Genomic DNA, 25036 nt, shown 5'->3' on the forward strand with positions numbered 1-25036 from the left:
CACGCTTTTCTAATTTCTCTTTTAATGCCTTCCCTCACCTCTACACTACTATTTGGAGGCCTATATACCACCCCCACTAACGTTTTCCGCCCCTTGCTATTCCTCAGTTCTACCCATATAGATTCCGCATCTTATGAGTTAATATCCTTCCTGTCAATCGTGTCGGTCCCTTCTCTCATCATCAATACTACCCCACCCCCTTTTCTTTCTTGCCGATCCCTCCTAAATATCATATACCCCGGGATGTTAAGTTCCCAGGCTTGCCCACCCTGCAGCCATGTTTCTGTAATCTGTTAGGTCTGCTTTGTTCATGAATGAGTGAGACAAACACCAGACTGAGTCGAAATCAGGGTTCTTTGTTCTTTATTACCGGATTGTAACACTTGCAACTAACAGTGTTAGTCGGAGAATGCATTCTGCCGTTATCAGCAAAATGGTGATTTTTTATACCCTTGGATACGTGCTTAGAACATCATCATATCATTACTTGTCCAATGACTAAAACTGTTGCTATCCTTTCCCTGCTAGCTTCCTGCCTCTCAATCCATCAATGTCTCTCTTATCTTGTAAGTACAAGGATGCATTCACATCTTGTTACAGCCCTGCACAGGGTAACTCCTTACACATTCCCATCTCATGATGTTTTACCTTACAAATCCCAATCAAATCATATTTGTTTATCTCAATTTCCACAGCTAATTCATGACATAACATAACATCAAATTTGCAGAACCTACATCATTTGGTAAAACACAAAGCTGGAGAAACTCAGCAGGTCAAGAAGTGACCTTTATATAGCAAAGGTATAAATACGTAACTGATGATTCGGGCTTGAGCTCTTCATCAAGGCATGGAAAAATGTTGGCAGGTGTCTGAACAAAAGAGTGGGGGGGAGGGATGGTCACAAAGGCAGGGGATGATAGGTGGAGAAAGGAGGGAAGGGACAACAAGGATCAAGGGGAGAAGGGATGGCTAGGTAAATGGAGGTGGAAGGGAGGGAGGAAACTGGAAAGGGGGAGGTGAAGGAGGAAGAGGAGAGCAGGTTAGCAGAAGCCAGAAAAGTTGATGTTAATGTCATCTGGCTGGAGAGAACCCAGATGGAAAATCAGGTGTTGTTCATCCAATTTGCAGGTCTTGGTGGCCAAGGATAGACATGGGAGTGTGGCGCAGACTGAGAGGGTTAGCTACTGGGAGGTCTCAGTTACTGGAGCGGACGGAGCGAAGGTTCTCAGTGAAGCGATCTCTCAGTCTGTGCCCAGTATTTCCGACGTAGAGAAGCCCAAAAGGGAGCACCAGATGCAGTAAATCAGTCTTGTGGATACACAAGTGAAGTGTTGCTTCATTTGAAAGGCCTGATTGGGGCCCAGGACTATGGTGAGGGAGGAGGTGTATGCATATGTGTTGCACTTCCTGCGGCCACAGTGTAAGGAGCTGGTTGGGGGGGGCTGAGTACACAAGGGAGTCACAGAGGGAGCGGTCCCTATGGAAAGCGGAGAGGGGAAGATGTGCATGGTAGTGGGATCCTGTTGTAAGTTCTGGTGCTGGAAATTCCAGAGGATAATGAGTTGGATGCAGAGGCTGGTGGGGTGGTGGATGAGGATTAGGGGGATTCTATATTGTGTGTCTGGGGCAGAGAGGATCAGGGCAGATGGGCAGGAAATGGAGGAGATGTAGGTGATGCCTGAGTTGATGGTGGTGGAGGGTAAGTCATGTATGTGAAAAAAGGACATTTCGTAAGATCTGGACTGGAAGACCTCATCTTGGGAATGGATGCAGTGGAGAAATTAAGATAAGGGGATAAAATCCTTGCAGGGGTTAGGGTGTGAGTAAGTCAAGGTAGTTGTGGAAGTTAGTGGGTTTGTAATATAAGTCGATGCAAAGCTTGTCTCCCGAGATGGAGACTGAGAGATGCAGGAAGGGGAGTGTGTTGTTGGAGATGGACCAATGAGTTTGAGATTGGTTTGGAAGTTGCCCCTGAAGAGAATGAAATTGACAAAGTCGTTGTGTGTGGATGAGGCAGCCTCGATTATAGTCATCGATATACCGGAGGAAGAGTTGAGGAGTCTTGGCAATGTAGACTTACAGCATGGATTGCTCCACAAAGCCCACAAACAGGCAGGCATAGCTGGGACCCACGTGAGTACCCATTGGAGGAAGTGAGACGAGTTAAAGGAGAAGTTGTTTAAAGTGAGGACAAGTTCTGCCAAATGGAGGATGGTGGTGGTCGGGTCTCCTGTTTTATTTCTTTTTACTCCATCATTTGTACTGGTTGAGTCAAAGTAACTTAGTGCCAATTTGTTGAAACTGAATGATGATCCTTGAAACTCTGGCAACATGTTCCATGACACTTTCTGTTTGACTGCTGGAGCTCAGAATGGAATGAAAGCTCATTATGAACCTGTTGCCTCCTTGACAGAGAAGGTTTTACCAAATACTGGAACTCATTAACATTAAGAGTTGCCGTATCTACTTCCCCACAGTTGATGCTAAAATGTTGTACCTATTTCTACAATTAAATTAATTGAGATTTCACTATCAAATAACCCCACCAATTCAAATTGCGAGCACCATCTCACCATGTCAGATTTCAGATTTACTGTCAGAGTACATACATAACATCACATAGAACCCTGAGATTCTTTCTCCTGCGGGTAGTGCAAAAAAAACTATGCAGTGTATACTTGTAAATGTAAAGAATTATAAACAGGTAATGAATGCAAACAAAGTGCAATATAGAGAGAATAAAAAAGAAAATCAATAAAATGCACAAGTAAAAGTCCTTAAATGAGTCCCAGATTGAGTTTGTCATTGAGGAGTCTGATGGTGGAGGGGTAGCAGGTGTTCCTGAACCTGGTGGTGCGAGTCTTGTGGCATCTATACCTCTTTCCAGATGGCAGCAGTGAGAATAGTGAGTGTGCTGGGTGGTATGGTCTTTGATTGTTGCTTCTCTCTGATGGCAGCGTTTCTTGTAGATGTACTCGATAGTGGGGAGGGTTTGCCTGTGATGTCCTGGCTGTGTCCATTCCTTTTTGAGGGCTTTAAGCTCAGGGGTATTGGTGTCCCCATACCAGACTGTGATGCAGTCAGTCAGCACACTTTCCACCACACCTTTGTCAACATTTGCCAGGGTTTCTGGTGTCCTACCAAACCTCCACAAACCCCTGAGGAAATAGAGACACTGATGTGCTTTCTTCACTATGCCATTGGTATGTTGGGTCCAGGAAAGGTCCTCCAAGATATTGACTCCCATGTCCCCTGACGTGTCTAATTAATTGACGAATGGATAAGTTATTGTGACAAGCAATACAAAGCTTTATACAATGTATGTATAATTGGAAAAAGGATTGTGAGATTATTTAACTCTGGCTTTCTTCTGTCTGTGACAGGCACTGTTCTCTGGCAGTTATCAATGCTCTTGCCAACATTGCCGCTAATCTGCAGGGGGAGCAATTGGTGGATGAACTCCTTGTCAATTTGCTCGAGCTGTTTGTCCAGCTGGGTTTGGAAGGAAAGAGAGCCAGTGAAAGAGCAAGTGAGAAAGGTCCTGCTTTAAAGGTAAGCAGTCGGTGGCACCACTGGCAGAGAGTCTCCTATTGGTGTTCTCTGAAAGATGACGCATGAACTCGTGTAAGTAACATTTGGGAAGTTCATCCATGTATATTCCAAAGGAGATATTGACTGGCTTATGAACTTTCCCACTGTAAGCTGCAATAATGTTGGAATCTTGGTGATGAATCATGGGACCTTGATGCCTGTTTTATCATTCAGTAAATTCCCAGATGATCTTCAAATTCAGTGCCATTTTCCTGAACTAACTGCTGATCCCCTTAATGTTCGAAATCTATTAATCTTCATGTTGAGTATGTGATATACCGTGGTGATAGGATCCCATACTATATTTGTATATATTTGCATATCGTGATATTGATCGGCTGAGAGCCGTAGCCACACCTACTGGCCAGGTCATAAAGGGCTGCACCTAACCAGATCCAGGTCAGTCTGGACTGGTCGACCTCAATGTACTACGCTCCAGTCTTTTGTTAATAAAAGCCTTGGTTTGAGTCAACAAGTCTTTGAGTCATTTGACATGGTACAATTTTATTAACAAATTTTTCCATGGATGTAACGAATGCTGCAACCAGAATGCATCAGCATCGACCCGTAGTCAGCTACTGCTCAGATTGATTTCAGGCACATCCCCGTCATGGAGGAAGACGCCAATAAACTGTTGGTTCTAATGTCCATGGTGTCCACGAGGGCTATGAAAACATCCAGGACGCGACCTCCTACACAGCAGCCATGAATGCGCTAAAAGAACTCTACGAGTGACCTATGAATAAGGTATATGCCAGGCACGTGCTGGTGACCAGGAGACAGCAGCCAGGTGAGTCCTACTGAGCCTACCTCCAGGCACTAAACTTACTGGGTCGAGCATGTGCGTGCACTGAAAAAACTGCAGCGGGGATCACTAATGACCTCATACGGGACGCTTATGTGGCTGGGATTCGATCTAACGAAATGAGGCAATGACTGTTAGAGCACGGGGGAGACAGTCTTGTGGAGACTGTACAGGTTGCTGAAACGATGGAGACTGTAGCCCTAAGCATGGATGCCTACACACCAGGCTGGGCCCACCATTACGACATGAGTAGAACGCCTGCTTATAATTCGGCCTCCCCACGCCCCAGTCGATGGCCTCGCTGATGCCACACTACCTGATGTGGCCCTGAAGTGTTCCTTCTGTGGGATGGAGAGAAACAGTCAATCCCTGTGCCCTGCAAGGATGGCCCGGTGCCAGAAGTGCAAAAAGAATGATTACTTTGCAAAAGTCTGCCAGTCCAAAATTGCCACCGCAAAGCACAGTGCCTCGTGTAAGCCCAACCGGCTTCCCCAAATTCAAACTACTCAACCTCGGAACTCTCATCCAATGAGAGCGAGGAAATGATTGCACGGCAACGCTTGACATCACGATGCAAGCACAATGCGCATAAGGCGCTTCCCTCACAATGCTCCACCCTCGACGCTCTGACGCTGCTCTCTGATGGCATGCAACTACCATCAACCCCTATGCTGCTGGCTGCACCCGCTGCTGTGATGCTGCTGTCCAACTCGGCCCCTCCATCCAATGGAACCTCTGCGCCGGCAGGCCCCGACGGACTGCCTGCACCATGAGTGCCTCCGTAGCTTGCTGCTGACTCCAGTCGAGTCTCTGCATCGGAAGACCCCAACGGTCGCATACTCCGATGACGTCACCGCTCAAGTGTAGCGTGCAACAGGCCAAGGCACCACGACACTCCGCCCCCGCTCCAGTGACGCGAGGCTCCATTGGAAGGCCATCCCAGCGACACGTGACATCATCACGTCAGCCTTTGGAGACACCAACACAGGCAACTCTCCTCCCTGCCTCGTTCATTGCATCGGTGACATTGAATCAAAGCCAACCATATCCCTTAGCTAAAGCCATGGAAACCGTCAAGGTGAACAATCAATATGCTAAACTGTCTTTGATTCAGGTTCGACGGAGAGCTTCATTCACCCAGAACTGGTCCAACGATGTGCGCTTGCAGTCTACCCGACTGACAAGAAGATTTCACTGACCACAAGAGCCCACTCAACGGGCATCAAGGGTTATTGTGTGGTGACTTTGAAAATTTAGGATATCAAATTTACGGATTTTAAGTTACTTGTCCTGTCTTAACTGGGTGCTTCTGTATTGTTGGGGTTGGATTTTCAATGCCATTTTAAATCTGTGTCACTGCATTACGGGGGGTCCCCCACTCCCCGCTCTCTGTCTGCCACCACTCCACCCTGGAGACCTCCTGCCAGCGACAGCCCACGCTAGTCTCCGCACCCCGGTGCTCCACTTGTAGTCTCTCCACTCTCCGAGTCGATCCTCCAACATTCTTTGCCAACCTCGCTCCTGGCTGGAAACAGATTGCCACCAAAAGCCGACAGTACAGCTTCGGGGACAGGAAATTCATTAAAAGTGAGATGCACAGACTGCTGGACGAAGGCATAATTGAACCCTGTGCAAGTCCCTGGAGGGCACAGGTAGTAGTCATGAAGAATGGGGAGAAGCTGCGGATGGTGGTTGACTGCAGCCAAATGGTCAACCGCTCCACGCTCTTGGACGCTTACTCTCTTCCACGAATCACGGACGTGGTGAATCAGATGACCAATTCCATGTGTTTTTCACCATCGATCTTCAATCAGCCTACCACCAGCTCCCCATGCATCCAGAGGTCCCCCCTTCACGACCTTCGAAGTGAACGGGCATTTGTACCAATTCCTCAGTGTTTCCTTTTGGGTCACTAATGGTGTCGTGGTCTTCCAGTGGGAAATGGACCAGATAGTAGACGAGAATGGCCTAATAGCTAAATTCCCATATCTGGACAATGTCACCATCTGTGGCCATGACCCGCAAGACCATGACGCCAACCTTGAGAAATGCTTCCAAACTGCGAAACGGCTGAATCTAACCTATAATTTTGAGAAGTGTGTCTTTTGGACCACTCGCCTCGCAATTCTAGATTGCGTGGTGGAAAACGAGATGGTAAAGCCAGATCCTGACTGCATGCGCCCTCTCATGGATCTTCCACCGCCCCAAACCCAGAAGGCACTCAAACACTGCCTGGGTTTTTTTCCTATTACACCCAATGGGTCCCAGAGTAGACTGACAAGGCACAGCCACTCATTAAGTCCACCTCCTTCCCTTTGTCAGTGGAAGCCAGAGTGGCCTTCGACTGCATTAAGTCAGACATCGCCACAGTAGAGAGCGATGCTTCCAACTTTGCACTGGCAGCCACTTTAAACCAGGCTGGCAGGCCTGTCGCGTTCTTTTCCAGGACCATCCACAGCCCAGAAAGCCGACACTCCTCTGTCAAGAGGGAGGCCCAGGCCATTGTGGAGGCCGTACATCGTTGGAAACACTACCTCACTGGCAGGCGCTTAATACTGCTGACCAACGTGCGGTCTCATTCATGTTTAGCTACAACCAGCAGGGTAAGATCAAAAACGACAAAATTGCCAGGTGGAGAATCAAACTCTCTTCCTTTAACTATGACATCCTGTCTGGACTGATCGACCTTGATGTACTATGCTCCAATCTTTTGTTAATAAAAACCTTGGTTTGAGTCAACAAGTCTTTGAGTCATTCGACACATTACAGAGTATACTCGTAGTCCAAGCCTTTTCAGCCCTCTTAAATTAAAAACTCCAAAGATTCACTCCTTCTGAAAGAAGACATTCCTCCTCATCCATACTTTGAATAACCAGACTTTCACCTTGAAAAACCATGGGGTTTCTCGACACCTGGTCAGAGAAACAACATCCTACCCTTACCTTTAAGCCTATAAGGAATTTTGAGTGCCAGTAACTTTTTGCTTTATATCTTTATTTCCTGTTTCTTGAGCAATCTGCTATTGGGGGATATACTTACCTTCTATAAAGCTGTCCTGATCACGTATATGTCATATTTTCTCAGAACCTGCTTTGCTGTGAAATTACATTTGCTGTTGTGGTGACGTAGTGTTCTATATTCTACCTAGAGTCAGGTTATGACAGAAACAAATCTATTCGTCTGTTATTCAAGATCTATGTGATTTGCAACTTGTTAATGCTGGATGTTGTTCTTGAAATGTTAAGTTTTAGTTCAATAACCAGGTACGTTTTAATGGCCTTTGGGAGCATCCCATCAGACTTTGCACAATGAATGATAGCTTCAAAATGAAATTATTCTAATGTAGGCAATTTCTTTCTTTAATCATAAAGGTACATCTGCAACAATGCAGCATTCCTTCACTGTCACTTTTTGGCATGTGAGAAATTCTAAGTTTGACATGTTGACTTGACAGACCATCTCGATCATGTGACTATAAAAATAAATATAATCCGATCCTTTCCCTATAAACTGCTGGATGTGTTCAAAATTTTAGTTTCAAAATACTAAGTTCATTTGTGCTGTTTTTTTCCCCATGATTTCCTAGAATAATATCTTGATTTTTAGTTTTGTTTCGCCAATAAGTACAAGGAATTTGAAAGTTGAAATATTGGCATCCTTCCAAACAAGTGAAACCAAGAGTAATTACTTCAAGTTTAACACAGAAATAGTATTCAAAATAATTTGTTTACATTGTGGAAATTATCACAATTAAAATGCATATTTTGTGTATTTATAGCCCCAACCAACCAATTTTCCCCTGCAGCCGCTGCAACCGTGTCTGCCTGTCCCGCATCGGACTTGTCAGCCACAAACGAGCCTGCAGCTGACGTGGACTTTTACCCCCTCCATAAATCTTCGTCCGCGAAGCCAAGCCAAAGAAGAAAGAAGAAGTGGAGAATAGTCACCCCTTACTTGCCAGTGAGGCAATTCAAAAAGGAATAATAGATTTTGAGTTACTTTTTAGGCCCAAGTGCCCTGAAAGACTAAATAAATACTAAGTTGGGTAAATTGCCTGGTGTCACAATCTGTGTGATCATGAAAACGGAGTGATCTTTTGCTTTAATATTATGTCATAAGATTTCAACAAACCCTCCCAGTTAGAAACTCGTAGAATTTCTCGACTGATTTGCTCGACGGATGTGTAATTTGTGATTATTGTCCTTCCTAAACACCTAATCGAATTTTTTTTTTAAAAAGTGACCTTTCTGATGCAAAGAATCAAGGCATTTTTAAAACATTTTTCAATATTCATTAAGATAACACTGACTGCATACTGGAGGAATAAGTTTTGCAACAATTCAGACCATCCTTTGGGAAGTTGGGGTGGGGGGGGGGGGGGAGCAGTTTATATATGCAGTGATGAATGACTGAGTTTGTCACACTGATTTGGGAGAGAGTTGTGTTTATTTGTTCTTTCAGGATGCATTGTAGTGAAAGGCAACAGCCAGTCTGGGCAAATTAAGATCCAAAAGCAACCGCTAACATATGGTCAGATTGTGTGCTTTTCCTTGTTGTGTTGGCTGAGGCATTAATATTAACAAGGCCAGCAGGAGAACTCCCTTGCTCATTCTAAAATTATCACGGTTGGGAGGGAAAATATGAAATATAGTAACCCCCTTGATACAGTATCAAAGAGTTGGGCTGAATCAAAGGATCAAGTCTGTGGCTTGGGGCTTGAATTGACGATTTTGTGATGTGACAAAAATGTTGTCACTGAGTCAAGGTGGACACCTCCATAATATGACCTGGCCATGTTAATTTTGCTCTGTCCTTCATTTGTCTTCCTACTGAGACTATTTTAGTTCAAGCTTTGGCCTCATGCATAGTTTTTCCCAATCTCTGGCTCTGCTTCAGTTGCCTAGTGGCTGGAATTCAGTTATGTAGCACATTTCTCTGCAATTCATCTATTTTGCAATGTACACTGTTTCTTGTTTACAACACATGTATTTCATTGTCAATGTCCTAAATGTTGCTCAATACTGTATTTGTCTCATGGAACCAATTCAAACTTCAAACAGTTTTTTTTTTTACTTTTGATTTTGATTTGTGATGATTTTAGAAAAAAAGTTTAATTTTCTCTCTGGTAATTCCAACTTTTGTAGATATTTTTGGTGGGTCATTTTTTTGAAGGAAAATTGCCAGAATAATGCCCAGCAACCTGCAAGACGAGTTAAATTTGGGGTTTTGGTAGATTTAATATTTTGGATTTGGTAAGTGTATGCTCAGTTTTGACATTCAAGAAAAAATTAGATAGGTACGTGGACAGGAAGGTTGTGGACGGATATGGTCTGGGTATAGGTCAGTGGCACTTGGCAGAAAAATAGTTTGGCACAGATTAGAAGGACTGAAGTGCTTCTTTTCTGTGCTGTATGGTTTAACTTGGCAAAAAGGAATAATTAGTTCATGGAGATGTAACTGGCTGAAGTCAAAATTAGTTTCAGTGAAAATTAAATATCTGATATTATTGGTGTGATCTCCATGCACTGGTAACACATTTCATTAACTATTTCAGCTGAATTTACAAGTTGCTTATTTCAATGCCATCTTCAAATTAAAACTGCCTTTGGTATTACTTATTGAATTCTTTTTTTTAAAAATGGATGGCTATTTTACATCCCAACTACTAGATAAATTTATTGTGGTCAGAAATATGATTTTATTTTAAGATGTTTGCATAGCTGGTGAGAATTAGAGAGAAATATGTAATAATTGCCTAGGACATTCAAATAAACTTTGTTGCTGATGTTTTAAGAATGCTTATGACGCTCTATTTGAAACTGAAGCTGAATATTGTTGATAATGTCCAAAGAGTTTTGAGTAGCATCAGTAATTGAATTCTTTTTGCTTCAGGCTTCCAGTAGCGCAGGAAATTTGGGAGTTCTTATTCCAGTCATTGCAGTGGTAAGTAGCTCCTTGAACATCTTCTACCAAAGTAAATAATAGCATGAACCTGATGGGTGGGTAGTCCCTTCTGTACCATGAAGATTCTCATGGAATAGAAATTTATGGAAGGCATATCAATATACACTGATAAGCACTGCACATCTCTGAATTGTGATAATATTTATAAACTATCTGTCCTTTGGACAGATTTAAGGAGATGTATTTAATTTCAATTGTTATAACAATTAGAATACTTTAAAATACTATAAAACAGCCCTTTTTATTGCCCCTTTTTTCAATAACATTGATGGACTTGGAATAATAAAGGAGAAACTGTATTTGAGAGGGCTTATGAGAGGATCTCTTCTGGAAAGAACTGCCAAAGGGAACTGCAGAAGTGAGCACAATTACATCGTTTAAAATACACTTGGATGGATTTTTGAATAGGAGGGGCTCAGAAGGATATGCATCAAATGCAGGCAAATTGGGGTAACCTAGAATGCCAACATGGATGTGTTGGGTTGAAGGGCCTGTTCTGTGCTGCATGACTCTATTACCATCACAACATCGCTGCTACTGACTAGTCTGATCAAGAAATGTAATTTCTATGGACTTACTGATACATTAAATGTCTTCTATTTGTAACCTGGAGCAATGGATGTTGCTTGTGCTTTCATGCCCTCAGGGCAAGCTGCTGAAGTAATGTTCTAAATTCTGTAATTGGTGCTGGCCCATTCAACTATTTGCAGAAATGATGGTGTGCGTTTTAAATAGAATGTAATTTTTATTCTTGCAAAACAACTGAAGAGCAAGATTCACTTTTTTGTTGCAATTTTTCCAGTTATTTACTTGCGTAATGAACAAACTTCTGATTGTACAGTTGGTGATACAAGAGACTGCAGATGCTGGAAGCTGAAGCAAAAACACTGTCTGCTGGAGGAACTCGGTGAATTGAGCAGCATCAGTGGGAGGAAAAGAATGGTCAGCATTTCGAGTTGAGACCTTTCAACAAATCTTGATGAAGGGTTCTGACCTGAAAAGTTAACAATTCTTTCTCATCCTGCAAACACTGGGTAGTTTTTTTTTGCTTCTGATTGTCTAAACCAGTTTAGTGAGGAAAGCTTTCAGCACTAAAAAAAATTTGAGATAATAGAATTCATGTCTTTGCGTGAATTTGTTTCAAGTTTAATTTCCTTGCAAAGCAGTTTTAACTTTGCACTGACGAGAAGGGCTGAAAGGGCCTGTTACTGTGCAGTAATATTCTATGGTTCTATGATCCTAAACACTTGACAGATCATATCTTAAAACCAAAGCTTGAATCTAAAGTGAAATTGCCTCCTGAATATTTGGTTGGATCTTCACAGTACTTGGATTGCATTTATGACAGACTGTCAACAGCTATTTTATGCTGAGAGAGGAGGTTTATGTATATGTTCTTTCAGAAATATTGTGTTTTAGTTGCATATTCAAAGAATGGAATTGTACTGTTCCAAGAACAGGACCACCAACAATCCAATACTTCCTGTGCTTCAAGGGACTATGAATTCATGTTACATACACAATATTGAGATTAAACTCAATAATATGTTAAGATGAGGAAAAATTCAAGCTACTATCCTGGAATTAATTGGATGCAAGGACAATCTTATATATATATATATATAAAAAAAAAATTGTTGATGGACAAGGACAGTTATTCTCAACCTCTTTTTCGCTATGGCCTCCCAAGGACTCCACTGAAAGTTTATGGGCTCCCTTCCCTGTGAAACAGTCATATTTTGGTTTCTTCCATACTTCTCTCCTACCGATTACATTTAAAAAAAAATATTGATGTTATGCAAGGTGAAAAAAAAGGCTTTTACTTAAATGTGCTGTGAACCCCCCTACAGTAGGGGGGTTCACAGAGAGGAGGGGCATAGAGCCCCTGTTAGGAATGGCTGGACTAGGACATGCTGCTTAAAATTTGGCTTAACAGCTCCTTCTGCGAAATAATGCTCCTCTGCTTGGTGCTACATTCCACTACAGTAAAGCTGGAGAAACCCAGCAGGTCGAGCAGTGTCCTTTATATTAGCAAAGGTCGAAATACATAACTGACGTTTCGGCTTGAGCCCTTCATCGAGATATGGGAAAATGTTGGCAGAAGGTGATAGGTGGAGAAGGGAGGAAGCGGACCGCAGAGGTCAAGGGGAGGAGGGATGGCTAGGTGAAGGGAGGGATGAGAACTGGAATGGGAAAAGGGAGGGAGAAGAGGAGAGCGGATTAGCAGAAGCCATAAAAGTTGATGTTAATGCCTTCTGGCTGGGGAATGCCCAGATGGAAAATCAGGTGCTGTTCCTCCAATTTTCGGATGGTCTTGATGGGATAGTACACAAGGCCATGGACAGACATGAGTGTGGGAGTGTAACACTGAACTGAAATGGTTTGAACCATTTGACCTGCTGAGTTTCTCCAGGTTTGTGTTTTTAATTCAACCACAGTGTCTGCAGATTTTTGTTTTACTTCTGACTACATTCCATTACATGTGGTCACCACATTTAATTTTGATTTTCATCTCAAATTTTGCCTGTTTTTTGTCAGTTAAACAATTTGAATCTGTTGGTTGTTAGTTCTTCAGTGGGTTTGTCACCCTGCCCATGTACAGCAGGCATTGGGTGCGGTGCTCATATATGAGGAACAAGAAGGGTTTCTTGACAGCAAATTCATTCTGCGAGGAGAGAGGCATAAAGCCTACAGTGGTCACGGATGCAGCTGTAGTTCCCTCTTCGTTCACTGTGATTGATCCTTGGTGTTTGAACTGAAAAATGTTGAAACAAAAATGATTAAGTCATTTACAAGCAGTTCATCAATGAACTTTTACTCTGACTGAAATGAATTTGGAGTTGGTCTGCACCAGACCATATACTAACATTGCAAAGTTCTGGAGAATAAACTGTTTGGAAGAAAGAAAAATTATATAGTTTTTAACACATTTCACTGCCTCAGGAGATTCTGGAGAACTTTGCAAGCAGAAAGATGTCTCCAATTGATGAAGGAAATGTATTTTCCCCCAGCAGGAGCCTAGCTCTTTTGAGTTGAGCCTGCAAACAATAACAATATTATTATGATTTATAAAGGATAAACATATACCAGGACGGCAGGGATAATACGCTTAGAAGTAGTAGCATGGGACATTATAATGCAAATGGAACCTTATTTTAACTGAAAGATGCTATTAACTTGCCTCAGCATTGCACTTTTATGTCACCCTCCGTAATTGTACTCAAGTATCCAGAGGAAGACTTGAACTCACATACTGAGTGGCATCTTTAGTGTGTACATAACAGAAGATTCTTGTATGCATTTCTGCTGCTTTGTTGAGTACGATGGCAAATCTTTCCATTGATGCAGCTATCGTAGCAAGAATCTTGCATTGATGGCATCATGTAATTTGCCTTCTTTACCACATGCTGTACCTATAAGTATAATTGCATTCTGCCACTGTGCTATGCTGCTGTTTAATCTGTACATTTGTGCTTAGGTGGATAAGTATAAAACAATCTCCTACCAGGTTGATGCCGAGATTCTGTCGAGTTGATATTCCAGTAAAGTCTGCTGTTTGTTGGAAAGGCAGCAATAGTCCTAAAGTCTGGAAGTATTGCACCAGGTCGTACTGCTTTACCAAGTTGAATCTCGGAAGCATCACTTTAAATGTTCTGGTGTTTAAATATAAAGAGAGATTTTATAATAATGACTTTATTGTCATACACATTGTAGATTGTAGATATACACCAACATTTTTGCTGCAGCTGAACAGTTACATCCTTTAAAAAAAAAACCTACTGTGTAATAGTAAACTAACTGAATTAAACAAAGAGACAATAAATATATATAAGATGATAACTATTCACAATATTATACAATTGAAGCTCACAAAAATTACTATTGGGTTGGGCACTTGAGGTAACTGATTTTATGATATTAATTGTTAGTGTTAATTCAGATGGCAGCCTGAAAAAGCCGAGTATGGGTGATTTTTAAAGAATTTTAATTTTAATATCTTTCTCCTCATGGTAAGGAACAACAGTTGTGGCATGGTCATTCCCATTTCAGGCAAGTGGAGATGGGACTAAGCCCCCCCACCCCATTACGGTTATTTCAAGGGCTAAATAAAGCAGACTGTGCTCCCAGCGTGAGCGGGGCCTCGGTGGGGAAGCATTTTTTTGGTGAGAATTAAACCTTATTTTAATGCTTTAAAAGCCTTCCCTTGTTGTTTGGTGTTGATTTAAACACTGTTACCAGTGATTTGCTGTTGCTACTGGGCTGATAACAATGACCAGTTCTCCGAAAAAAAAAAAGAAAAAAAAATTATCCGAATCGGATGGGCTAAGGGAGTCAACTAAAATTAGAAAAAGCAATGTTTATGCCATTAAGGGTGTCCAGGAGGAATGTGGTGTTTTTTCCTCATGTTTACGTTTTGCTTCACTCTGAGGATGAGGGTGAGGACCGACACGTCATTGTAGGAGCGATGAGGAACAACAATGCTTAGGAAACTGCATCACCTGAAATACCTCCACTACAAGGGCAGTGGCTAAAGACTGCAGCTGATCACTTGTGTTCTTCAGAGTGACTCAAGAATGTTAGCCATGCTCTGCCTACATTCATTAGAAATAATGATTTAAAGGTTTTTTTTAAATAAAAGGTGATTGCAGAGGGCAATATGGTGTAAATCACTTAAATCTAGATCTCTTTTCATCAAATCTTTTAACATTATTTATGTAATTTTTAAAAGTTTGAATTTCATCTCTCTTCGACTTCTGAGCTCTTAAATGCAAAACATGCATTGATGGAGGCACAGTGTACCTGTTAGACATATTGTTTAACCAGGACATCACCACCTCTGATGTCAGCTGCATTTCAATGGTCTTCATACCAGAGAATCTCCGAGGTACCACGACCAGCATACTGATGTTCCCCACATATGGTAGCTGGAGAATGTCACATTCGAGTTGGTGGTCCACGGCTGTTCGGAAATTCCCCTTGGTTTGCATCATCGGCACTTTTACAGAATCCTTTTCATTCAACCAGAAAGTCCTTCTATATGTCCTTTCGGTAGGAAATTTGGTATGCCAAATTCCTGTTTGACCAGAGAGAGAAAATAAATCTGGCAATGTCACTTGAAAGAAGTGGCACATTCATTTGTGCTCAAGATTTTGGGTTTTCAAAAATTAACATGTTGGGTCCTAAGTTTTGAATATTGCATAATTTAAAAGTTTTGATATTATTTCTCCAAATAATGTTTTATCTATTGTCTGTGAAGAGTATTCCGAGGGTAATTAATTGGAAAAATTAATGGAACCTTTGTAATCTGGAATTGCCTACCTGAAAGTTAAAAATGTTTTGGTTTTTTTCCCTAGTGTTCCTTGTACAAGATAAACAACCTTGCAACCTTGTACAAGCGCAACCTCGGGGTGCTTTATTACACCAATTTTTTTGTGATCCAATGAAATGAAGGATATCATTATGCTCTTTGAGCCTTTTGTTGACTGTTTGAATTAATTGAACCAAGCAATCAAACACCATTCCTTATGATCATGGCTGATCTAATTCTGGTCTTTCCTTCTCCCCTTGACTCTCAGTTCACTGATCTTTCAAATATTTATCTACTTTTTAAAAAGTCCAGAGATTCACCACCCTCTGTGAGGAAAGAGTTCCAATGCACCAGAGTTTCATATTACTGCCCCCTTCTCTTGTTGCCAAGTTCTCCCTTCATATTCTCTCACTAGTGGAATCATCATGGCATCTATCCTGTTGTGACCATAGGATCTTGTATATTTCAGTAAGATCACCTCTCATTCTTAAGACCAACATTCCAATGTCTTTAATGCAGGTTCTAGGACAGGTTCCTCATTCCTGGAATTATTGTTTTATCTTTCGGACTGTTTCCAATGTGAATCCAGGTGTCCCTGGCTTGTGCAAAGATTCTGTTCCCGAAACTGATGGTAAACTGAATTTTGTTGGAATTGAAGAGTTTCCCCCAAAATGGAAATGTGTGACCTTTAACCTTGACAATACTTGGGGAATGGTTTGCAAAGAGTAGACTGGATAGTCAGTATAGATGTTGTTACCAGCAAGTGAAGTGAGACAGGTGTTCATCTTACTGCAGTCTGAGTGGAGTGACATGGAGCTGATCAGCAAGAAAACCAGTGTTAGTGTAAGAAATGAAACTGTGGCCTAATGAGAGGTGGGATTTGGTTCATAATCCTTGATCTTACCTGAAAGAGAGTTTGGAGAAGACATTGGTTTTTTTTCTCAGAGTAATCTCTGCACTGTTTCCTGGTGAAGAGATCTAAGTACTGTACCTGAGAGCAGAGTCTGGGAGAATTAGTATCAAGTTGGATTTTCATTTCTGAACTTTTACCATCATGGGATTCTCTACCTATCCCTTCTTAAATATGGGGACCAAAATAGTACACACTATGGCCTTGGCATTGACCCAAACAATAATAACAAAATTTCCTCAGTTCTAAACTCTGAACTCTGGATGTGGCACTTGCCATTCTGTTGCACCTGCTTGCTAATCTTCTGAAGTTCATTGCACATTGGTCATCTGCGATCTTCATTTAAATTATAGTCTTCCTATAAGTTGAGTTAGTTAGAGGAGTTGAGTTGCAGGGAAAGATTAAACAGGTTAGGACTTTATTCTTTGGAGCGAAGAAGAATACGGGGAGATTTGATAGAAGTTTACAAGATTATGAGATGAATAGACAGAATGGATGCGAGTTGGCTTTTTCCGCTTAGATTGGGGGAGATAAATACAAGAGGTCATAGTTTTCAACTGAAAGAGGAGAGGTTTAGCGGGAACATTAGCGGTAAGTTCTCACTCAAGAGTGGTGGGAGTGTGGAATGGGCTACCATCTGCTGTGGTGAATGCGGGCTCGATCTTGTGTTTTAATAATAGATTGGATAGATACTTGGATGGGAAAGGTCTGGAGGTTTATGGAATTGGAACAGGTCAATGGAATTAGTGGAGTGGTGTTCATCACAGACTAGAAGGGCCGAATGGGCTTTTTTCTGTGCTTTAGTGTTCTATGGTTCTAAATTCCTCTGAGCTCACACTTTACCACATTAAACTTCATTTGCCAAGTATCATCTCACTCACTTAACCTATCTATATCCTGTGGCAAAGTCCAAATGTCCTCATCTCTATTTATCCTCCCATCTATTCTTGTGTCATTGGCAAACACCCATATCTTGCACTCAACACCCTCCTCAAGGACATGAATAAAAGTAATAAATAATTGGGGATTGAAACTGATTCTCGGGACACTCCATAAAGACCCATTTATTCCACCTCTCTTCAAAGCACTTCAATCCATGCTAACACACAAGACAGCAACCATCAGCTCTTGTTTTGGACACCAGCCTTCTGAAAATGTAACTAAATTAATTTACCTTTCAAGTACAAGCTGTTCAGAATCATGATAAGAGTCCCTGGATCAATCATTTGTACAGCTTCTTTAATCATTCCTTTGGTGAGCTTAAAAATGCGATTGTTGATTTTACTAATCAGAATAGGGTCAGAAAAGTTGACTGACTGTGGCTCAGCGAAGTAATAGGTTTTCATATCACGTGTGAAGTTGCTCAGAATTTGGGAGTCCTGCCGTACAAATAGGCCATTAACACCCCTGAGAGTGTAGCCAAAGTTGTGACGAAAGAGGCGATGGGTAAGCCTGCGGAAGAGATTATGAACAGTCATTGTGTCATATTTCGCACTTGCATTGACAAAATCTTCAAAGCCGAGGGTGTGGAATAGTTGCTGATGTGTTTCTTGTCTTGCACCCAGAGAAACCATTCCCAGTGTGATTGAGATGCCAACAGGAGCTAGTAATATGTTATCGAGCGGATCAACTTCATTCCTGATGCTTCTGTAAAGATCTAAAGCAAAGTTTGCATTGACAATGTTCAAGCGTTGAATCCTGGTTTTGCCATGAAATTGCTTAAGTAATTTAGCTCTTTTGGCTGCAGGGTCTAAAGGTTTAAGTTCTGTATCCATTTCTAGTGAGCCTTCTATCTCATCAATTTCATCGATGTAATCATCATCCTCTTCGGCAAATAATGCATCAAAATCTAGGTAGTCATCATCTATATCTTGGAGAAGATCTTGTGTTAAGGTGTTTTCCTCATGTAATTGTAGTTGGATACTTTCTGTGTGGAAATCTTCATTGCCCACATTATTTCGCACCTTTAGTTGTCTATCTGTTGGCTCAAGGTCGAAGTGTACAGCTAGAGGCTTAATTCCACAAAATGTGGGTAATGGGAGAAGGAAAATAACCGATGTGAGGAACAGGAACCTCATTCTGTAGAGACTTGTTTCTATTGGTGTCAAATGGAAGATATTAAACATTCAGCAAAATAATGAAAATTGTCACAGACAAGATGTAGGTTAGAAAATACTTAATTTGTTGCTCTAAGAATAGACTGTTTAAATTTGCAACACCTGTGATATTTGTAGATATCTTTCCAGTGTTTTTTTTTAATTCAAAGCTGTTCAAAGGTTTAATATCAATGTTTTAACATGTTATATGATTATAATTACAGTGGAGAATATAATTATTTGTTTGAAATCTAAGCAGTGATGTTTAGTTATTGTGATTAAAATTCACCTTTTATTTTAGTTATTAAAATCTTGATGAGATGCATTTTATACCTGCATGCATTTTGTACACAAAACCTTATTGCCATTATCCATGTCACTCCACTTGTCCACCCAAGTACTCTCTGAAGGAAAGAAAAAGTTTAACTTGCAGTTATTACCGTACAACTCTGATTCTCCAAATCCTCATTTATCCAAAATTTATTTTGGAGTCTTAACTGACCAGGGATGTTGGGCTGCCGGTGCTGACAGGAGCGGACCTCGTGCTCCCAGCACGAGCGGGGCCTCGGTGGGGAAGCAATTTTTTGGTGAGAATTAAACTTTATTTTAATGCTTTAAAAAGCCTTCCCTTGTTGTTTGGTGTTGTTTTAAACACTGTTACCAGTGATTTGCTGTTGCTACTGGGCTGATTTTATAACAATGACCAGTTCTCCGAAAAAAATCATATATCCGAAATAGGCCTGGTCCTGACCATTTCAGATAATTGGAGTTGTACTGTAATTGAAGAAAATCTTTATTGAGGTGATGCCAAAAGGAGGCATTGTTGAGAAAGATGTGACATTTGGCTTGTTACATGCTTGTTGGACCTTTTGTTTTTGGTTCTAAAATCTTCAGGAAGTATATACAGCTATGTGAGAGAAAGTACATTTCTTCATTCCAATTCATTGTTTTTTTTTCCCAGAAAAAGAGAAGCATTGAGGCCTTAAATGAATCTAATTATTTATGTTGTGCTTTTAGCTGAAAATTTTAAATGTAAATGTGAAAACTTAATGGGCAGAGAAGCTACTGAGTCAAATGAAACGGGGAACGAGAAAGACATGCCGGTACAGGTGAGAAACCAGCCAAGGGACACTGAAAAAGCGAACTGCTGCAGAAGCTGAAAATCTGAAACAAAGAACACTCTGTAAATGCTCAGCATCATAGGCAGCATTTGTGGAGAGAGAAAAATGTAGTTAATGCATCAGACTGATACTTCATCGGCAAACTGATTAAGTTGCAGGGATTAGAGAGTGTGGAGAGAGCAAAAATTTCCAAGTAAAATGGAGGCCAGGCGATATTGAATGAAGTATGGCAGTGAGAAAGTGGGATCTTGTTATTCTACACTAGATCTCAGCCAAAAGGCCAAGAAGCAATGGGATCTTGTTGTTCATAGCAGATCTGGAGGATAAGGAAAAAAAATATATAATGTGCCATAGCTGTGAGATGTAGAACCCTGAGCTGCTGGACATCTGTAATTAAAAAAAGTGGCTAGAAATACCCAGCAGGTCAGGTAGCCTGTGTGAAAGAGAAAAGCTGTCAACATTGTAAGTCATTGATTTTGCATCTGAACTAATTACTTCTGTTATGATTCATGAACTGGAAAGCCTCTGTATCTGAGAGTGTTGAGTCCCAAGTGCTGTTACAAGAAAAATGGAAAATGAGTTGTACCTCTAGACTTGTTTTGGAACAGTATCACATACTAAAGACTGAGAGGTCCAAGTGGGATTTGGAAGGAGAATTAAACAGGAATTTGCAAAGCAGATACCCGGATCTGTATCTTATTTCTCCAGGGCAGAGGATGCCACATTGTGTGGACCATTTGCAGTACCATAGATAGGAAGGAGTCTAACTGAGCTGTTGCTTCATCAGGATGTAGTGTATGGGTACGTGGACTGTGGAAAGTGGAGATAAAAGGGCAAGTGTTGAGTGTCCTGTGGTTGTATGAGAAAGTGCCAAGGGAAGGGGAATGTATATTGGAGGTGGGTAAGTGAACCAGGGAGTTTCTGAGTCCCTGTCCTTGCTCTGAAGGGAAGGTGGGGGAGTGAGAACAGATGTTTGGGAAATGGAACATTGCGGATGTGAGAAAATACATCTCGGAACCATTGGTGTGAAAGGCATCGTGAGAACAGCTCTGAAGTTGATTAAACCTGGAGAATGGAACGCAGTCCTTAAGAGAAGGATCATAACACCACTGGTATCTGGCACCTACGGGAATTGGTAGATGCAGGATAAGTGAGTTTTCTGGTTGCTTGAGACTCACTCTTTCAATGCCTAAAAAATATATCTGCATTAAGAATCAACCATATAAAAGACAAAAATACTATACTGTACTGACACTGAACAAACTTCACTTGCATAAATATATAAACCTTAAAGCATTTTACTTCAGAAACATTCTTTGAAAATATTTAACCATTGTTACATCTGCAAGTTCCTCCCCCTCCACGGATCTGACTGAAAGATGAACAATAATGTTATAGATAATTAACAACCCCCCCCCCCCCACAAAAGTTTGCAGATGAAACCTTGGTAATATATTTAATAATATACTAATAAAGGTAAAGATTCTTTCTAAACTATGATAAGGTTCACTTTAAGAAAGTCACCCCAATAGTGAGTGGCATCAACCAGCTCTTCATCTTGGTTGACACCATTTTATTCAAACACAACTTGATTTAAACTTTATTCAAGGATCTGCTACGAGCAAAGCATGACCAAAGCACTCTACTGGCTGAATATTTGCTCTCATCTCCAATGTTTGTTTCTGTAGAGAACAATTACTTTTACAATTTTAAACTTTAATTTTAATTTTTATTTATTCTGAGTTTTTTTTTAAATTTATTTTCCTTTTTAACCAGCAGCTTGAGGTTGTCAGTTGCATGAATTCTGGATAACAGGGCTTTTACTGTACTATTATTGGATTGCAAAACACAAAATCTGCAGACGTTGAGTAAACTGCAGGAAATTTTACTATGGGAACAGGAGCAGGTCAATTAGGCCCTTGAGGTTTTACTGGCATCCAGTCACATGGATGAACTTTGACTTTACTGTAGAATACTGAAATTTGTTAAATGACATTTGGAAAATAAAAGATTGCTAAATATCAGCTGGGCATATTGATAGCATTCTCATCTGAGAGGGGAAAAATGGTGCTGGTGATCAATCACTACTTTCTACGGGTTGCATCAATCTGAACTGAACTGATATGAGTCGTGGGTTGAAGCCAGATTCCATCATGTGTGTGATGTTCATTTACATTGTCATCTTTCAATGTGCAATTAACTAAGGTTCACCACAAGAGGTGTATATATCAAAAACCATTTAATTTGTACAAAAAAAAGGAATTTTATGGTGCTTTTCAATCTTGTTCCCCAAACCAGCATTGTAAATAATGAATCGCAACTCATTCTTATTCTTCTTTTGTTTCTCATATTGGCTTGGGTTCTCTTATTATCAAGGTATACCAAAGACTTCCCAATTTATTTGTGGTTTGCCTGGAGAAGTGAACAGTGTACCTGAAAACTTGTTGTTTATCTCAGTTTTTATTTCATCTTTCATTTTTAATCACTTCTCATTGCTATTTATATTGTCCTACCATTACTAAATGCATAATTGTTCATGATGTACATATTAACTTGCGCATAAAATGAAAGATGAAACAGTTTATCAAACAGATTTCAAAGATTATTTTTACGTTGAGGTATGAAACATACCAAGCTTGAATCAGATGAGCTAAAATTAATGATTGAAAGTGGGGGGGGGAAAAAAGGAAATTACCAGCTTTTATTCACCAATAAAAAATCTTGCATTAAAGACAATGTTGGCCATTTCCTTTTAGTTCCTTCTGTTACGGTTTGTTTTAATGAGAATATCTGTTTTTCCCTCGATTGTAATTTAAGGGCAAAATTTTTTGTTTGCAAAAGTTACTTCATTTATGTCTTTGTCCGTTAGCCAAAAATATTGGCTGGAATTGTTCTTTGTGACCTTAAAGCCACAGTCAATTTTAAGTCTGCTTGACCTGCCTACCAGGAGTTCTTGATACCCAGTTCTCTCTTAGCTAGTGTGTGCTGCATAAAATGAAAGATGAAACAATTTATCAAACAGATTTCAAAGACTATTTTTACGTCGAGGTGTGAAAGACAACCATTATTTAAAAAAACTGACTGGGAGCTGTTAGAGAAGTAATAATCAGTCTGTGGCCCATGGGTTTGCCATAGGTGGTCTGAAGCGAAAATGAGTATTACTGTTAGAAAAAACAAGTAATATGTGAAATAATGTAAATATTTTATCAAAATGAAAATTCTGAATAAAATGTCCCCATCCAAAGAAATCCTTAATCGTTGGTTTGGAGAAGTGCTTGAGCTCTTCAGGCCCATCCCTCCAATCCTCTGGTGGTCTGCTTATCTGGTTAAGTAGAGGCCGAGAACCACAGTCTAACAGGGTAATTAGTCAATTGCTCCTGAAGAGAAAAATCAAGTCACATTTGTAGTACAGGTACTCCCTGACTTGTGACCTATGCGATTTGCATTCATCCGGACACAAGTCTGAAAATTTGTTTAAAAAAAATAAAGAAAAAATATAAAATTTATACTGTTTATGTTGTATTTGACAAATTATAACAGAGATACAGGGCACGTAAGAGCCAAAATGTGCGTACTTGTTGGTCGGTGTCCATAGGCTGGGCACGGCCCTCTTGATTCCTGTGCGCGAGTCATCAGTTGGTACATGCGTGGTTCACCTATTGGAGTTTGGTTGGCGCATGCGCGAGAGTTAAGGGCACAAATTTAATATCATTAGTGTGCTTAATTCTCGCGCATGCTGTTTATGAACTGTGCATGCGCCAACCGAAGTTTTGCGCATGCGCACACGAATCAAGAGGGCCGTGCCCAGCCTACAGACGCAAACTAACAAGGTAAGTACTCACATTTTGGCTCTTGTGTGTCCTGTATCCCTGTTATAGTTTGTCAAATACAACATAAAACTGCGTAAATTTTATTTAATTTTTTTAACAAATGTATGGAATTCCGACATTTGTCCATTCTGAGATGCAACCGATCCTTCGGTCTGAATTATGGTCGTAAGTTTGGGAGTATCTGTACAACAAATATGCTGCACAAAATCCTCACCACAATAACAAAATTGTCAGTTTCCCAAAACTATATTCCTGTCAAATACCTCTCCTATTCCACTACTTTAAAGAAAGAGTGCACGTTTTCTTAGATCCGCTCACCAAATGTAAGCAAGATTCCAGAAATGCATATAGGATGATATGCGTTGTGAAACACTGCTGTCAATAACACTCATTATTCACTATTGATACTTTGACTTTTTTATTACTATTCTTGAATTTATCGTGATTATAAAGGCTCCAATGGACTTACCTTCAGGCATCGGTACGAAGACTGTCTTGTACTATTGAATTGGCAGGCTGTATATTTTTCACAAACTTTGCACTTTAAAATCTGTCCTGATATCATTCTGCATTGATTCATGAAAGAGCAAACAAGCCTAAATTAAACATTTGAGGACATGCAATCCCATTGTTGGGTAAGACTGTTGCAATCAATCACTTCAGTTTGTGGATAACATATGTACTGGGATATATTTGGGCCTTGGATTTTTCGCAGTTTCTTATTGTCTCAGTTTAGGGGTTTGTTCAATGTTTAATTAATGTTCACCAAAATGGGATGTTATCGGATTTAAAGTAACTTTAAGAATCTGTTTTCTCGCCATAAAATACAACCACATTGAAGTCAACAGTAATAGCATGCATGTAATCAAAGTCATACTAAATTTAATTATTACCTCAACCCACAAACAGTTTTGGTTTGCATCTATAGGAACATTTAGAAAGTGATTTTGCATTATTCCTAAACAAATGCTATTGAAATTGTAGATCATACCTGGTTAACATCTATTGCTAGTGTTGGTGAAAGAAAATTAAATGTGTACACGGTAAGATCCTGTTATCTGGCACATATGGGGATTGTGGATGCCAGATATTTGAATTTTCCGGTTGCCTGAGGTACACTCTTACAATGCCTAACTGATATACCTGCGTTAAGAATAAACAGTTTAAAAGACAGTAATTCGAAAAATTTCAGTATTGTAGTCCTTAATTATATAAAGTTCACTTTAATCAGGTAATTCAGATTTCAGATTATTGTTAGGGGACATACATGGCCTCACATACAATCCTGAGATTCCTTTTCTTGCAGGTGAGGCAGAATTACCATTTATTGGTAGTGCAAAAAAAAGTATACAAATAAAGAAATATAAACAAACTGTGCAATACAGAGAGTAAAAAAAAAAATCAATAA

At 40.4% G+C, this 25036-nt stretch overlaps 2 protein-coding genes across 8 annotated transcripts in view; one reads left to right on the top strand and one right to left on the bottom strand.

The window, feature by feature from the left end:
* Positions 1-25036, top strand: part of pi4kab (phosphatidylinositol 4-kinase, catalytic, alpha b) — a 162684-nt gene that overhangs the window by 39758 nt on the left and 97890 nt on the right. For all 4 annotated transcript variants that reach the window (XM_069932626.1, XM_069932623.1, XM_069932624.1 and 1 more), the window contains exons 18-19: positions 3387-3555; positions 10292-10342. In XM_069932626.1, coding sequence (XP_069788727.1) covers positions 3387-3555; positions 10292-10342 — 220 coding nt within the window. The remainder of the gene's footprint in view (positions 1-3386; positions 3556-10291; positions 10343-25036) is intronic.
* serpind1 (serpin peptidase inhibitor, clade D (heparin cofactor), member 1) lies at positions 11089-24208 on the bottom strand. Of its 4 annotated transcripts, none has more exons than XM_069932627.1 (6): positions 24098-24208; positions 18967-19081; positions 17756-18676; positions 15164-15437; positions 13869-14016; positions 11089-13118 (listed from the first exon to the last, which is right to left on the bottom strand). In XM_069932627.1, the coding sequence occupies exons 1-6, from the start codon at positions 24206-24208 to the stop codon at positions 12927-12929; spliced, it is 1761 nt and encodes a 586-aa protein (XP_069788728.1). In that variant the 3' UTR covers positions 11089-12926. The 4 variants fall into 4 exon arrangements, with proteins under 4 accessions (XP_069788728.1, XP_069788729.1, XP_069788730.1 ...); XM_069932628.1 differs by lacking the exon at positions 24098-24208 and adding an exon at positions 20926-21021; XM_069932629.1 differs by lacking the exon at positions 18967-19081 and having other exon boundaries at positions 24098-24206.

This window comes from Narcine bancroftii, chromosome 4, assembly GCF_036971445.1.
Source record: "Narcine bancroftii isolate sNarBan1 chromosome 4, sNarBan1.hap1, whole genome shotgun sequence".
Taxonomy (NCBI): Eukaryota; Metazoa; Chordata; class Chondrichthyes; order Torpediniformes; family Narcinidae; genus Narcine; species Narcine bancroftii.